The sequence below is a fragment of the Babylonia areolata genome, chromosome 2 (genome assembly GCF_041734735.1).
Source record: "Babylonia areolata isolate BAREFJ2019XMU chromosome 2, ASM4173473v1, whole genome shotgun sequence".
Classification (NCBI taxonomy): domain Eukaryota; kingdom Metazoa; phylum Mollusca; class Gastropoda; order Neogastropoda; family Buccinidae; genus Babylonia; species Babylonia areolata.
Genome location: NC_134877.1, coordinates 65696952 through 65714546, shown reverse-complemented (window position 1 = coordinate 65714546; position 17595 = coordinate 65696952). Strand labels below are relative to the sequence as shown.

The 17595-nt window shown below is 43.3% G+C and overlaps 1 protein-coding gene across 1 annotated transcript; it reads right to left on the bottom strand.

Annotated features, from left to right (window-relative positions):
* Nucleotides 1-1873: 1873 nt before the first annotated feature.
* LOC143279553 (esterase EstB-like) lies at nucleotides 1874-16753 on the bottom strand. The gene is made up of 8 exons (XM_076583623.1): nucleotides 16652-16753; nucleotides 15296-15439; nucleotides 13564-13713; nucleotides 9299-9514; nucleotides 5996-6162; nucleotides 5026-5196; nucleotides 4655-4730; nucleotides 1874-2671 (listed from the first exon to the last, which is right to left on the bottom strand). The coding sequence occupies exons 1-8, from the start codon at nucleotides 16710-16712 to the stop codon at nucleotides 1875-1877; spliced, it is 1782 nt and encodes a 593-aa protein (XP_076439738.1). The 5' UTR covers nucleotides 16713-16753; the 3' UTR covers nucleotide 1874.
* Between the last annotated feature and the right edge of the window lie 842 nt (nucleotides 16754-17595).

Genomic DNA, 17595 nt, shown 5'->3' with positions numbered 1-17595 from the left:
CTGCTGAATGTGTATCAATAGATTTACACTGCTCCTGCTGTATGTGTATCAATAGATTTACATTGCTCCTTTAGATTTACATTGCTCCTGCTGTATGTGTATCAATAGATTTACATTGCTCCTGCTGAATGTGTATCAATAGATTTACATTGCTCCTGCTGTATGTGTATCAATAGATTTACATTGCTCCTGCTGTATGTGTATCAATAGATTTACATTGCTCCTGCTGTATGTGTATCAATAGATTTACATTGCTCCTGCTGTATGTGTATCAATAAATTTACATTGCTCCTGCTGAATGAATTACCCTTGTGACCTATCAGTTATCTGCATATTTTTTCCTCTTTTTTTAATTTTTTTTTTATCTTGTGTATGCATTAAAACAAGAAAAGAAGAAAAAATCATGCTGGTGAAACCACCTCAAGACACATTTCACAAAACCGAGGACCGACCTCTTTTCTGTGGCCGACCAAACTGAGGCCCCTCCCAGAACAGGGCGTAACATGTCACACCCTCCTCCTCATACTCACACACAAACTTGAGGTACACATTGCGTGCCGCTGCCTCCGCAAGTGCGGGCAGCAACCCCAGCCGCGACACGTTCATCCGGTGGTAGCAGTTATTGGAGCAGTCAGGGGACCACACTCCACTGACAAACCACCGCCCCTCCGCAGGGAAGAAGTGGACGTTGCGCAGGCCGTGGGCATGTCTGGCCTGTCGGGACATCTCTGCCAGGAAGCTGTCCACCTCCATCTGCACATAGGACAGAGTTTTCAGTCCTGGGGCAGCCTTTTGTTTAGCTCTCCGCTGTGCAGAGGATGCTGGGACGTGCTCACTTCCTCTTGTTGCTGGGGAACAGTTGGAGCTTTGGCAGTCAGCACGGCAGGGTTTTTGTGTTGAGTCTGTGGCACTCGATGTCTGTGAGTTTTCACAAACATTTTGGATGGCATGGCAGGGTTTATCTGCTATGGCCGTGACACTCAATGATATTTCACATTCAGTCTGGATGGCATGGCAGGGTTTATGTGTTGTGTCTGCAACACTCAATGTCTGTGAGTTTTCACTGTCAGTGTGGTTGGCATAGCAGGGTTCATCTGTTGTGTCCATGACACTCAATAACTGTGGGTTTTCACAGTCAGTCTGCACAGTGAGGCAGGGTTTATCTGTTGTGTCCATGACACTCAATAACAGTGGGTTTTCACAGTCAGTCTGCACAGTGAGGCAGGGTTTATCTGTTGTGTCCATGACACTCAATAACAGTGGGGTTTCACAGTCAGTCTGCACAGTGAGGCAGGGTTTATCTGTTGTGTCCATGACACTCAATAACCGTGGGTTTTCACAGTCAGTCTGCACAGTGAGGCAGGGTTTATCTGTTGTGTCCAGGACACTCAGTGATCGTGGGTTTTCACAGTCAGTGTGGATGGAACAGGCAGATTTTTGTGCTGAGACACTGAATGACAACTGTCGGCATGCTGTTACCTGTGGAGGCAGTGGTGATGGATTGCGTTCAATGAATGAACACGGTGATCCACTCCTGCTGCTTTCTTCCCACTGTTCTCTGCTGCCTTCTTACCCTGGCCAGCACTGTCAGGGAGAGACACATGCCCAGTTCAGCGGTCCCGTCCACAAAGTCTGCCCCTCTCTCTTCCCTCACTGTAGTCACAACATCTTCAGCTTTAAGCTGTTCACTGTGTCCACTTTCAAAAAGCTCATCAGTTTCTGTTTCAAGAGATTCATTACCATCCATTCTCTCCAAAGTTTTGCCTTCGGCAAAATCTGTCTTATTTGCAACATATACCTGTTTCTGCAAAGTCCTGGCTTCACTTATACCTGTCTTATTTTCTGCATCCACCTGTTTTTCCAGACTCTTGGCTTCACTGATAACTGTTTCTTTTCCAGCATTCACCTGTTTGTTCTTCGACACTGTCTGTGAATCTGCACATCTTTCCATGACGGCTGTTACGACCAGCTGACCCGTCTGTGTGCACTGTGACACACTCTGACTCACCACACGGAAACCACACTTCTTCCTTTTGGTCAGCAGTGGGATGTATTCCTTGACAGGAACACAAACATCCACCTCTTGAACACAGCGGCAGGGTCTCTCTACCAGCACTGCCAGTCCATGAAGGGAGCCATTGTGCAGAAAGGTCGTGACCGATTCCGGACAAAATGTTTCCCAAGGAAAACGCCTTCAGAGCAGCAGAGAGCTGGCTCTTTTCTGCGAGAACTATTTTCGTCTGCCCGTGAAGCGATGGGTTCCTGGAAAATATCACATTGAAGCTCAAGTCCATGCCTTTGGTGTTCACGCCCACCCACACGGCTGTGAACCCATGGCCACGTTTCAGCTCCACCTCCAGGAAGAGTCGGGACAAAGACAGATGCGTCATGACACACTGACGGTGGTCTGCTGTCGTCACCTGCACCTCCCCTCCACATACCTGGGCCACGTGAGGGGGGAAAGGTGAGAGATCAGGGGTGGCGGAGCTGAGGGCGCACTTCACCACTCCGTCAAGGTCGGTGTCGGAGGCCCAGGCATTGAGCAGAAAGGCCCAGGTCAGACCGCTGTGGTGCCGCTGGCAGGTGCCGCTCGTCCCCTCCATGGCCCCCGTGTGACCCCACGTCTGACCCCCGTCCTGAACGTCAAGGCCAAAGCCATACCAGTCCCGACCTGGTTCACACGGCAACGGTGCTGGTGGAGATTGTATCACTGGAGTGGTACGGTGTGTGTGTGTTTGCACATGCGCTTGTGTGTGTGTGTGTGTGTGTGCATGTTCATTCATTCACCATATGTGATATCAGATGAGAAGAGGGGGAAGAAAACTGATGGGGTGGAAAGAAGTCTCTGTTTGCGAATGTGAGTGAGAGAATTGTGTGTGTGTGTTTGCATCTTCCAATAAATTTCAACAACTTGCAGTGAGAGTATGTGTCTACCAAAGCAAATGTTTCAATTAGGTGTGCTTTATTCAATAACAATAAATTACACACAAAAATAAGTAAATACCACAGTCCTCTCTGTATATAAAAAAAATCAAACTCCATTTAAAAAAACAAAACAAAAAAAACAACAACAAAAAACACTGACACTGAAAAAAAAAAGTTTTTTTTAATCACGTCGGTCTTTAATCCATGGACTTCCCAAAGTCTGCAACACAGACTGACCTTGTTTTCAACAAACTTTGCCTGTTTAAACACTTTTCCCTGTAAATCAATCTTGTATTCTGGTACATCATTTTTTTTCTGAAAAAAAAAGTTTCTTTTCATACATCAGTGACCAGAAGCACTGAACCAGAGCTGATCAATCTCATTTTTCACATCTAAAAAATGTATTAAAAAAAAAATTATAAAAAAAAGAAAAAAAAGAAAGGGTTGTCATGAAACGTACCTGACTCTGTGATGGGGTCTCAGAAAGTTTTCACTGACAAAAATCTCACGCTAACCTTCAACATCATCAAAATATTCTGTGGAAAAAATAAATCATAGGAGATAAAGCAACACCCCCCCCCCCCCACTCACACCCCCAACCTACCTCTACCTGACTATCTATCCTCTGTCACTCAAAGCCAAGCTGAGCTGACCGGGCTACACCAGGCTGTAAGTGTTGGTCCTATTCAACCAGACAAAAAAAAGAGTGCCCGGTTAGCAAGTCCAGAAAAAGACCAAAAAATGTTCAGGCCTTTCAAGAATAAAAGCAGAATATATATATATATATATATATATATATAGAAGAATGGAGCAGCAAGACTGAAGAGACGACAGAAAGAAAAAGGAAGAACCAGAAACAGACAGCGATAGAAAAGAGGACATTTCCAGCACACATTTTCCAGAAGGTGGTGATACTACAGACTTCACAAAAAGATAGGGACCACTTCATAACAGCAGGTATATCTTCATATCAGAAAAAATCAACAGATGACTCAAATCATGCAGGCTGCCTACAGTCTACCAGGCCACTCACTGATGCTGACTGCTGGTTCAGGCACACATGCGCCTTGAACAGATTGAAAAGTCCCCCCCCCCCCCCCCCCCCCCCCCCCACATGTTTCTGCCAGAAAACTGACAGTCACTCAGTGCTTTATTAAAACAATAGCACTTTTTCACTGCGATCACTCTGACCATGAATGGTACTCATTACGCTGTCTGCATACACCGCTATTTTGTCGGAAATTCAGCATCGTTTGAACAGATTGAAAAGTCCCCCCCCCCCCCCCCCAACCCCCCTCATGTTTCTGCCAGAAAACTGACAGTCACTCAGTGCTTTATTAAAACAATAGCACTTTTTCACTGCGATCACTCTGACCATGAATGGTACTCATTACGCTGTCTGCATACACCGCTATTTTGTCGGAAATTCAGCATCGTTTGAACAGATTGAAAAGTCCCCCCCGACGCCCCATTTCTGCCAGAAAACTGACAGTCAGTCAGTGCTTTATTAAAACAATAGCACTTTTTCACTGCCATCACTCCGGCCATGAATGGTACTCTACGCTGTCCGCATACACCGCTATTTTGTCGGAAATTCAGCATCGCTTCACCGCGAAGAAAACTGCAAGTGGTCCTTAACTGCTCGTGAAGTCTGTGTTCACAGTGAACTGAAAGAGTCCCCAAGGGAGGGGGGAGATGCTGGGGGTGGGGGATGGGGGTGCCACAGTACCTGACTCGTACGCGGGTCGCTCCAGCATGGCGCTGAAGGAAGAGGCGTCCAGCAGCGAGTCGGGTGTTCCGGACTGCTGCATGTGGGAAAATGAACAATACTGCTTGTTTTCAAAACGCTGGAATAAAAAAACGGAGATATACTCTGTGTGTGTGTGTGTGTGTGTGTGTACTGTTATTTTTCATCTTTCTTTATTTCTTTCTTTTTTTTATTGTTCCAAAAGAAGAGTGAAACAAAAGTATGTGTCTGCGCACGCACACACACGCATGAACATACACACACAAACACCCACATAAACACACACATACACACAAACACTCAAACACACACACACACACAAAGAGACTGACCAAACCACCACCACCACCCACCTCCAGGCTACCCAGGAGATGCACAAGGTCAGCAGCAGTGGCCACCCACCCCCCGAAGGCCCCGGTGTTGCGCATGAGGAACGAGCCGTACTGTGGCAACACGCTGCTCTCCCCTTGCCCCGGCATCACACTGGCCATAGTTGTCGGCTCCTTGATGTTGAAGTATTCTGCCTGGACAAAGTGGGAAAATATTTCTTTGGTGTTGATATTCCTGTACATCCGTTTGAATTATGTGTGATTGCGTGCGCAAACGCACACACACACACACATACATACATACAATCGCATGCACACACACACACACACACACATGCGCACACACACGCACACACACACACACGCAAGCACGCAAACACACACACACACACACACATGCCTGCACACTTTCTTTCTCACTTTTCCCCTCTCCACTCTCTCTCACTTACATACAAGAACATACACGAATAAACACATAATGACACAAATGCATACACACACATCCACACCCCACACCCCAACTCCACCCCCTATGTACCGACAACACACATAGTAACACAGATGCATGCGCATAAATACACATCCACACCACACCCCACACGCAAACACACTACACCTCTGAGGTATCGTGTGCAGCACTCACGTGGTGCACTGAAGAAGAACCCATGGCAATGTGTTGTCCTCTGGTAACATTTTCTGTTAAAGAAATCCACTCTGATGGGTATAAAAATATCTATGAATGCGCTAAAGACCTCACACATGCCTGCACACTTTATCTCTGACTTATTCCCTATCTTCTCTCACATTCATACAAGCACACACACCAATAGTTCCACAAATTTTCTTGGCCCACTGAAGAAGAACCCATGGCAACGTAAGTGTTGCAAGCACATAAACACACATCCCGCCCCACTCACACACACACACACACACACACACATGCACACACATACACACACGCGCGCGCACGCACACACACACACACACACCACACCTCAGAGGAGAGCCAGCTTGCTCGTTCCTCCTGACCGACGTACATGTCAGTGATCCCGATCCGGGTCAGCAGTGAGGTCACATAACTCTCATAGGTCTGCTCCGTCACCACCTCTATTACCTCCCCTAGAACCAGGTAGCCCAGGTTGGAGTAGGCGTGTCTGGTTCCTGGGAAACAGTTTCAGCTTCAGTTTCTCAAGGGGAATGATGTATCCATTTATTTGTTTCTGCTCCCCCCCGACCTCCTCAAGGCCTGACTAAGCGTGTTGAGTTACACTGCTGGTCAGGCATCTGTTAAGCAGATATTTTGTAGCGTATATGAATCTGTCTGAATGCAGTGATGCCTCCTTGAGTGACTGAACTGAACTGAACTTCTCCAGGGGCTGTCACTGCGTTTGGACAAATCCATATGCATGCCTGACCAGCAGAGTAACCCAACGCGCTTAGTCAGGTCTTGAGTGCATGCACAGATATTTGCGTACCCATCAGAGAGGATTTCTCTGAATTTACCAGAGGACAATACTTTGCCATGGGTTCTTCTTCAGTGCGCCAAGTGAATGCTGCTCATGGGTCCTCGATTCATCATCTTCTTCTTCTTCTTCGTTCGTGGGCTGCAACCCCCACATTCACTCGTATGCACACGAGTGGGCTTTTACATGTATGACTGTTTTTACCCCGCCATGTAGGCAGCCATACTCCGTTTTCGGGGGTGTGCATGCTGGGTATGTTCTTGTTTCCACAACCCACCGAACGCTGACATGGATTACAGGATCTTTAACGTGCGTATTTGATCTTCTGCTTGCCGTATACACACGAAGGGGGTTCAGGCACTAGCAGGTCTGCACATATGTTGACCTGGGAGATCCTAAAAATCTCCACCCTTCACCCACCAGGCGCCGTCACCGTGATTCGAACCCGGGACCCTCAGATTGACAGTCCAACGCTTTAACCACTCGGCTATTGCGCCCGTCGATTTATCATCTAATGTGAAAGACAAGACGCTCAGTCTGATTTTCCAGTCAAACTAGGGAGAAAGAGGTGAGAGCGGGATTCCAGCAAGCCAAACTTTCACAGACAAGGTGCAGGCAAACAAACATCTTAACCATTCTGCCACCTTCCTCCACTTCTCCGTCCTGTCACAGGTGCAGCAGTGGCCCAGCGGTAATGCACCGGACTAGGAAGCCAGACTGCACAGGTTCAAGTCCCATAAATGAAGCAGGCTTTTTACTCCCCCCCCCTCCCCTCCCCCTCCACAAGACCTTGAGTGAAGGTCTGGGTGGTAGTTCATTGGATTGGACAAGAAACTGAGGTCCCATGTGCAGCATACACTTAGCACACGTAAAAGAGCCAACAAACGGGTTGTCCCTGGCACTTCATAATTGTGTTAATGGTTTTAGTTATTATCATAATTACTGAATTGTTACTGTTAAAGCTAATTTCATGTTAGTTATGCATTTCTTAGTGGTTTTCTATCTTTTCTGTATTATCCTGTTTTCTAATTCCCCTCTCCCCACCTCACCCCAGTTTTTTTTTAAAGTTTTTTTTGAAGTTTTTTTTTATATCGTCTAATATCACTGATAGTGAAAAGACGCTAAACTAAAGAACGAACAAAAGGGTTGTCCCTGGCAAAACAGGTGTAGAAGAATCCACTTTGATAGTAAAACAAATACACTTGCAAGCAGATAAGAAAAAAAAAAGAAGCAAAAAAAGGTGGCACTGACTGTGGTGTGGCCACAAGCCCTTCCCAGACAAAGCAGCCTGAATTTCACACAGATCAATCAGTTGTGACAAAAACAGTAATGCCATACCATACCATACAATACTATAATACCGTACCATACATCACAACAATTTATGTACTCTGTATACTTTCTATATAGATATTTTCATTCTAGAGGTATTTTCATTCTAGAGGTACACAAAAAAAAAAACAAAAAAAAACCACTATCCTGTGTACTCCATATGCAGCTATCTTGATTCTCCTGCAAACAGTACAAAAAACTGTTCACATATCTATTTTTCCCCAGTTTATAAAAATATTCACAAACACACACACACACACACACACACACACACACACACACACACACACACACACACACACACACACACACACACACACACACACACACACACACACACACACACACACACACACATAAACACAAATCTGTTTAAAAAACAAATAATCTAAATGTCTTCCCCTGTGGTTGACATCACCACTGATTTCTTATCTCTGCACAGCATTCCAGAAACAAAAGTTCACGCTGAAGAAACGATGCCGAGATTTCCTCCTTCACAAACAGCCAGTCACAAGTTCAACCATCTCCACAACTGGGGTTCTAGAGTGTGGGTGTGACCGATCTGTGTCCACCATTCACACAACTAACTGTGTGTGTGTGAAGGTTTTGTATCCATAATTAGGCAAAAGTATGTGTGTTGTGACCTTTTAGGTATCAACAACTTGTGTGTGTGTGTGTGTTTGTGTGTGTGTGTGGTGTGTGTGTGTGTGTGTGTCTTGTGTGTGCATGTGTGCGCACACATTTGTATGACTGAGTGTGTGTGTGTATGTGTGAGAGAGAGAGAGAGAGAGTGTGTGTGTGTGTGTGTGTGTGTGTGTGTGTGTGTGTGTGTTTGAGTGTGTGTGTGTGTGTGCATGTGTGTGTGTGTGTGTGTGTGTGTGTGTGTGTTTTCCCCAATCATTTGCATTCTACATATCTTTCACTTTTCTGTATTTTTATATGTTCGTTTATTCGTTTACTTGCCAAAATATTTTATTCCACCACAAGTTAGTGTTTTTACACAAACCAAGGCTATGGTCTCAAAGACTGACCAACATGTTGGGTTTAAGTGGAGGTCAGACATCATCATTTTTTTTTCTTTTCCCGCAGCAGATGAGGTGCCGTGTATCTCTATATATACATGGAACAGTCCACACACTTTGACACCTCCCTGAAACTGAAACTCAAACGTGCATCCATGTGTATGACCGTTCTGTTTATTTACCCCGCCAAGCAGGCAGCCATACTCCGTTTTCAGGGGTGTGCATGCTGGGTATGTTCTTATTTTCAAAATCCACCGAACGCTGACATGGATAACAGAATCTTTAATGTGCGTACTTGATATTCTGCGTGCGTACACACACGAAGGGGGCTTCAGGCATTGGCAGGTCTGCACATATGTTGACCTGGGAGATCGGAAAAATCTCCACCCTTTACCCACCAGGTGCCATTACCGAGACTTGAACCCAGGACCCTCAGATTGAAAGTCCAATTGTTTAACCACTCAGCTACTGTGCCCGTACCTGGCGTGAACTGTAGCTTTCTGTACAGCGCATGCTGCAGCAGGTGTGCGTTGTAGAGGTCAGAGGTGGTTGCCATGCCATCAGGGGGCGTCACCCTGGTGAAGACGGCATCGCCGGCCAGGTCACGGTCCCAGCCGGCTGAGTGCTGCAGCAGATGGCGCACCCTCACCTCCTTGAGACGCTTGTCTCCCCTGGCCTTCAGCCGCCTCAGGATGCCTGTTGGGGGTCATGATGATGATGAGAATAATAATAATGATGATGATGATGATGATAGCACTAACAGTAATAATAATCACAACAACAAGGATAACAATGATAATAATATATGATCACAACAACAACAACAACAATAACAATAATAATAATTATTGTAATGGAGTTGGCGAGTGGTTGAGGGGTTGGTTTAATGAATTTTGATAATGGGATCAAAGAATTAAATGCATTAAAAGGAATATTTACGGGATCTGTCGCCTGGGATCCTTTCCCCGCCAGCGACGCCACTTTTGTAGCCGTGTTGTTATGAACTGATTGGTATTTTTATAAAGGGGACGGTACAAAAGAATTTACTGTATAAAAAGACAGAAAAGATCCACGCGCAGGCCAGGGGCATACAGCAGGCCAGTCACAAAAGGGTTTTTCTATTGTTTTATTACAATATCAAGTATAGAAGGAGAGAAGAAGAGAAGACAATGCTTGAAAAGACATAAACAAGAACATGTCAAGAATGCAAGTGGATAGTATGCACATGTAAGGACTACAATTCAGTTTGGAACAAGCAACAACATAACATAAGATAATGCATATGTGTGAAAACCAAACACTGACATCAAATGACATTTCTAATGCATTTAAAAAGTGCAGTTACAGTGGTTAAAGCTCTGCACACACTGACAGTATAGATTTAAGTAAAGCTCATACTGTGTCAAAGTGACTCAAATGAATCAGCTATCAAGTAGCACTATACTGGAGTAAGCCGTATAGGTGAGAGCATGAAAGCTAAATTACAACTAACAGACTGATACATATCAGATGGTTTTAACCAATAACTGATACTAATCCAACACTATCCTGTAATCACCACAACAGAATACTACACACATCTTAGAGTACTGAGCACACTGTAACTGTGAAGCTATAGTACTGATAATCAGTGAAACACTGTAGCAGTACAACTGATATCAGCATGTGAAATAATACATGAATAATAAACAAGATAATAGAATCAGTGGCTTTGACAAAATACTGACAAACTGAGAGACCAGATAGTCAGAGCTCAATACAATGATTGGAAGAAATTATCATGGCTTGACCATTAAGTGGTGAATTAGCTTACACAAGTAATCCATGGCATCAAACATAAACAGTTAAGTACAGCCTGTGTTCAACATTCAAATCTTCTCTGTGCTGTGCTCAACACGGCACATGTGAAACCTAACCATCAGTGAGAGCACATGAGAAAGAACGCGTCATTCACTAGAACATTTTGGAATAGTCCAATAAACTATCAGTGGGCAAAGACGTCATTGTGACGTTGAAAACAATCAAATCTACCCACAGCATATTTTGGAACAGGAGGTAGCACCTCAAGTCAAACAGAAATCCTTTAATGTTCAAAATCATTCTGTGACTGAGGAAGCAACAGCCTAAATCAGAAACAGTCTAAAACATCCCATATTCTAAGGCAATCAATTGTCAAACAGCGCAATACTTATCCTAGCACAATGGGTACTTACAGCAATGTGGTGAGATGCTGGCCGCATGACACACACTGTATGCGACACAGTGAGAGTGAGTGAGAGAGAGAGAGAGAGAGAGAGAGAGAGCAGACTATTGCCAGTGACCGGCCATGTGAAAGTGACCAGTGATCACCCACTCTGTTTATTTATGCGAGTTGTGTGAACTGCAATGACGCTCGCGTGGCCCGTGAAATAAAAGGGCTCAAATCAGGCTAAATTTGACTATAATTGTGTTTGTTACATGGCGTTTAATAATAGATTTCTAAATTATTTCTGAACCGATTTACGTTGGATTGGTCGCAAAACGAAAAGCTCAACACCTACTTTCTAATGAGTATAAAATGAAGTGTTGATTATTTAAGATGAATTTATAATCTTAATTTAATCACCTGAAAAGGGTCAGTTTTAGCGAGATCATCGCTGAAAATTACAAACTGAGTTAAATTAGTTTAATGTAGGCAAACACAAATGGAATAGATATAAAGATGGAATTGCACCAATTCTGCCAGTATATAATACTTGTAGTTTACTGATCTGAGAAAAGAGATATCTAATTAAATACAGTGTATCAGAAACACAGTTTTCACCTCAGCCAAAGCCATCAAGCAACACTAATTGTGGAATAATTGTCGTTAAGAGTCGAAAATGAAAATTGGCTTTGTATCTTCTAAATGCCTGGTCCATTCTCATCCAAACACTATAATGGTGTGGTTTTAGTTTCCAACAGCAGTCACAAACAGAATTGTAACTGTAGCATTACGTGTGACAAGAAGACAAAATGACATAAACTTAGCGTCAGCTGAAATCTTTACACTGACGAATGATTAAACATAAAATCAAATATGCTTCTAACTGATTTAAGTGTGTGTGTGTAAGCACAACAGACATATTCTGGCAATAAATGATACACAGATTTAGTTTAATAAATGGTCTGAAAATTCGTTAAGAATGGGCTCTGCATTCAAATCTGGAATGGCATCACGCATTCTGCACAAGTCATTGAAGGCCGGCAGGTTAGTTGCCAAAAAGGCGTCTGCTATAGCTTGTGTGTGAAACAGTCAATGAAGCCAGCTGAACACTTGGCTGCATTACAATAATCACAACAACAACAACAACAATAATAACAACAACAATGATAATAATTACATAACACATTTATATAGCGCTCTTCCTCCCATAGACTTCACAGCATTATATGAGCACACACACACACACACACACACACACACACACACACACAAAATACAGATAAAATAGATTTGACATAAAAGATGCTACCAAAACACATGCATAAAAAAAGGCTCTTGCACACACAAAAGATGATGGGAAAGTGCACACTCCCAAGCTACCCAGCAATCCACGCACTTACACTAATGCACACAAGAAAGATTAAACAAACTGATTTCTTAGACATAAGCAAAAGGATTCTGAAGAGAAGGTAGCATCTGACCGTAAGGGAGATAATTTCATATGGCAGAAGGAAAATGAATGTTTACCGTAAGACTTTGTATTGACTCATAGATTTTTTAATATTTTTTTAACATATTAAAAAAAACAAAAAAACAAACAGAAGTGTTGGCTAAACAACAAAGTGTAGGAAGTGTAAATAAAATTCTGCATGTTTTTCAAACTGATACAGCGATATTCATGCAAATCCACACATACTCATGCATGCATATTCACACACACACACTCTCCACCCCCCCACCCCCTCCTCATTTGCACATAATCATTACAGTTAATAAGTCAATATAACAGTTAGAAACAAACATCCTTTTAAAAATTCAGCAGTTAAGTTGTCCCGGTTTTATCTTGACAGAGAATTAATGAACAATACTGATAGGAAAACAAATATACTTCAGACAAAAAACGAAGAAGAAAAGGGCGGCACTGCACTACAGTGATGTATTCTCCTTGGGGAGAGCAACCCGAATTTCACACACACAAATCCGTTGTGACTTGTGACAAAGAGAAATTACAGTTTCAGTTTCAGCTTCTCAAATAGGTGTCACTGCGTTCAGACAAATCCATACATGCTACACCACATCTGCTAGGCAGATACCTGACCAGTAGCATAATGCAAAACGCTTAGTCAGGCCTTGAGTGCATGCATATGTATATTTGTATACCTATCGGAGTGGATTTCTTCAACAGAATTTTGTCAGAGGACAACAGTCTTGCCATGGGTTCTTTTTCAGATCGCCAAGTACATGCTACACACAGGACATCGGTTTACTGTCTCATCTGAAAGACTAGACGCTTAGTTTGATTTTCCAGTCAAACTTGGGAGAAAGGGCAAGAGTGGGATTCAAACCCACACCTTCATGGACTCTCTGCACTGGCAGCTGAGTGTCTTAACCATTGTGCCACCTTTCCAATACAATACAATACAATACAGTACAGTATAGTATAGTATAATACACAGAACACAACACCACACCACACCACACCACACAAAACACAACACAACACAACACAACACAACACTCAGCAAAACATCTGCCTCCTTCATCCAAACCCCTGCCTTACCTGCACGCCCAAAGACTCTGGCATCCAGCGACAGCCTGCCTTCCTGACACAGCCGCATCACAGCGATGGCCGTGACAGGTTTGCTGATGCTGGCCACACGAAGGGCCATGTTGGCCGTCATCCTGCGGCCAGCTCCGGCCACCCCATACCCTTGAACGTCACACAAAGGATTAACATAAAATATCACGCTTGTGTGAAAAGACGTCAGTCTGAAGAACATACACAATTAATGCATCACACAAATGTACACACACATATACATTCATGCACATTACAGAAATGCACATGTGTATGTATGCAGACACACATGCATGTGTGAAAAATGAGTGCATGTATGCGAACACATGCACACGCACACACACACACACACACTCACATGCATGCATACGCACACACACACGCACACACACACACACACACACACACACATGCTTCTATCACAACCACCACCCAAAATAATATAGAGAAATATTTTTTTTAATCTTCGCAAACTTTATTTCATGATTTCCAGGTAATATATGCCATTTGGGGATTCCTGCATATCCTTCCCTTCTTTCCATTCAGCTAGCAAGTATATCAGCCATCACTGCACCACCCGTCTACACCACCCATCCACTTTTTGTTTTGTTTTAAAGTGTACCGGCTTTCACTGCAGAATGGTCCTGTATCCCATTAAGGCACAACTTTATACATGTAAAGAATATTGTACAATCCTACTGAATATCTTAATGATCATTTTGTAATCCTTATGCTGGCATGGTATCTATTTCTGCATAAAATGCCATTCAATTTACAAGTTAAAGATACCACAGCCTTCCAGGCCACCGGAGCAGTGAATTCATGTTTATTGCATCTATTTGTATTGTATTTGTATTTTCTTTTTATCACAACAGATTCTCTGTGTGAAATTCGGGCTGCTCTCCCCAGGGACAGTGCGTCGCCACACTACAGCGCCACCTATTTTTTTTTGTATTTTTTCCTGGGTGCAGTTTTTTATGTGTTTTTCCTATCGAAGTGGATTTTTCTACAGAATTTTGCCAGGAACAACCCTTTTGTTGCTGCACACGGGACCTCAGTTTATCGTCTAATCCGAATGACTAGCATCCAGACCACCACTCAAGGTCTAGTGGAGGGAGAGAAAATATCGGCAACTGAGCCATGATTCGAACCAGCATGCTCAGATTCTCTAGCTTCCTAGGTGGACGGGTTACCTCTAGGCCTTCACTCCACTATCACTCCACTATCTAGGGCTCCACATAGGAAAGTGGGGCTCAATCCTCTCTTTCCGCCACCCTCACCTTTCTCAACCAACATCAGAAACCCATTCACACCCAGTTGGAACGAACAAAATCAGAAACCCATTCACACCCAGTTGGAACGAACAAAATCAGAAACCCATTCACACCCAGTTGGAACGAACAAAATCAGAAACCCATTCACACCCAGTTGGAATGAACAAAATCAGATACCTATTCACACCCACTTGGAATGAACAAAATCAGATACCCATTCACACCCACTTGGAATGAACAAAATCAGATACCCATTCACACCCAGTTGGAGTGAACAAAATCAGCCTAAAGTCCCTGTCTCAGGGACATGTCACCATGCCAAAATGAAGCCTCGAACCCTGATCACAGTTGATCACTGGATCACAAGTCAAACGCTTAATCCGTTCTGCCCACAACGCCTACTGAATGTCATTTATAGTAGGCACTGCAAATCCACTCACCCTGTTGGTAAACAAGGCGGCCATGTTTGGCCACAGCCAGCGTGGCGCCAGGAACATTCTGTTCCCGCAGGAACTGACAAATGATGGCGTCCAGCCGTTCTGTTCCGCATGTTTGTTGGTCCTTCTCATTGGGGCTGATGCTGGCTAAACATAAACACAGATCTCTGTTTCAGTTTCAATAAGGCATCAGAACATGTGGACTAATGCCATTAATTTGACAACAAATACACACACACACACACACACACACACACACACACACATTTTGATAAGAAGCAGACACACAACTCACTGGTTAAGGCCCTGAAATAACGAACTTGGTACATGTGTAACACTGAAATATAATGGAATAAGATAAACAAACAGGTAAGTAAATACACTAAAATATACCAAATATGAAAGATACACAAAAGCCACATGACTGAGATAAAATGAGAACTGAAATGGGCCATGTTCAACAGACTTGTGCGCACCTACACATGTGTGTTACTCACACAAGAATGCACAACTTCAGATTTGTGCAACTGCATGCAAGAAAACCACCTGAGAAAGTAAACATGGCTAGCTTTACTACTATAGCTGCTGCTATTACTACAACAAAAAACACAACTACAGAGGACAGTGAAATAATGGTTAAGACACTTATCTGCCAAAACACTGTTCATGAGGTTCTGGGCTCATGGTCTTGCCTTTTTTTCCATGTTTGACTGGAAAATCAAACTGAACGTCTAGTCATTTGAATGCAATGATAAATCGAGGTCCTGTTTGAACCACGCACTTGATGCACACTGAAGAAGAACCAATGGCAACATAAGTGTTGTCATCATGCAAAATTATGTAGCAGAAATACACTCTGATAGATGAATAAATATATATCAGCATGCGCTCAAGGCCTGACTGGCGTGTTGGTTTGTGCTGCCTAACAGATGTGGTGCCGCGTACTTGGAATTGTCTGAACACAGTGATGCCTTCTTCAGAAACTGACACTGAAACTGAAATAAAACATACTGTACACGTACAGTAGTAGTCGTAAAACTGCCAAACATACTCAAGTAAACACATGCGGGAAGATGCAGATGAGCACACACACACACACACACACACACAACAACAACAACGACGACGACGACGACAACAAAAAAAAGAAGAAAAAACAATGGCAAAAGGTAACCTGGTGAAAGACAAGACTCGTCAAGTCAAGAATATTATATGAAGAAGCCTTGAAGTTGAGGAACAATGAAAAGTGACAGAACAATAACTATCCAAGTGCTGTCGAGAAAGGCCTGGGTAAAGAAACATGCATGCTCTTGTTTAACTGTCAACCCTAAATCTGTGGTGTGTATAGCTTCACTTTACCTGACAATACTGAATAGTTGTGGTCAGTGTGTGATAATTCGCACTGCCCTGCAGCAGACATCACTTTGTGGTGGGGGAAATAGACATCGGGTTACGTCTCTTTGCATCATCAACGGACGTGCACTTCGGATGAAAGTTATGACAGGAATATCACAGTTATTCCCCTTGTTTCGTTCTCGAAATCAAACAACTTCAGCTCCTTTTCTTTTATAGATACACAAAATAACTGGTTACTTTTGAAAAACAGATTTAGATGGAAATGGACTCTTTTTGTGATATATCCAGAATCTGTATAAACCACATGGCTGCAGTCATAAATAAACTGACTCACTGAATTGCTTAAAGATAGTTGCACACACAAAAATGAGGGGTAGAAAATGTTGTAACCGTACAAAAGCCAATAACTACAATTAATCTAAAAACCAAATAGTCTTTGAAATTTCACTTAGACATTTTGCCATTGTGCTACGGCCTCCTGGACTGAGGGGCCCATTGTTGAACTGAACTGAGAACAAGTAAGCCTAATGACAATAACTGAAAAATTTTAAAGTGTCATGACATAAAATTATAATTTCTGCACTACTGTGCAATGGCTTACACATATGAGTATTTGCAATGTTCTCTCTTCTACCGAGGTTTGTCGTATAACAAGGGAAGACTTCACGATGGACTGCCCACGAGCGAGGGTCGCCGCTCGCGCGGTGCTGGTGGCCGAGTGACCAATGTCCAGCCTGTGTCATTGGGTGTCCGACCTCCCGGCAGCATGCATCGCAACCCCGTATATATTGAGCCTACATTGTAGGCTTTGGCGATTTTTGCCGTAACTGATCCGAGACAGAAAAGGAACATAATTACAAAAGATGAAACCATGCGACCATCATTGTGTAAGCCATTGCACAATAGTGCAGAAATTATAATTTTATGTCGTTACACTTTAAAACTTT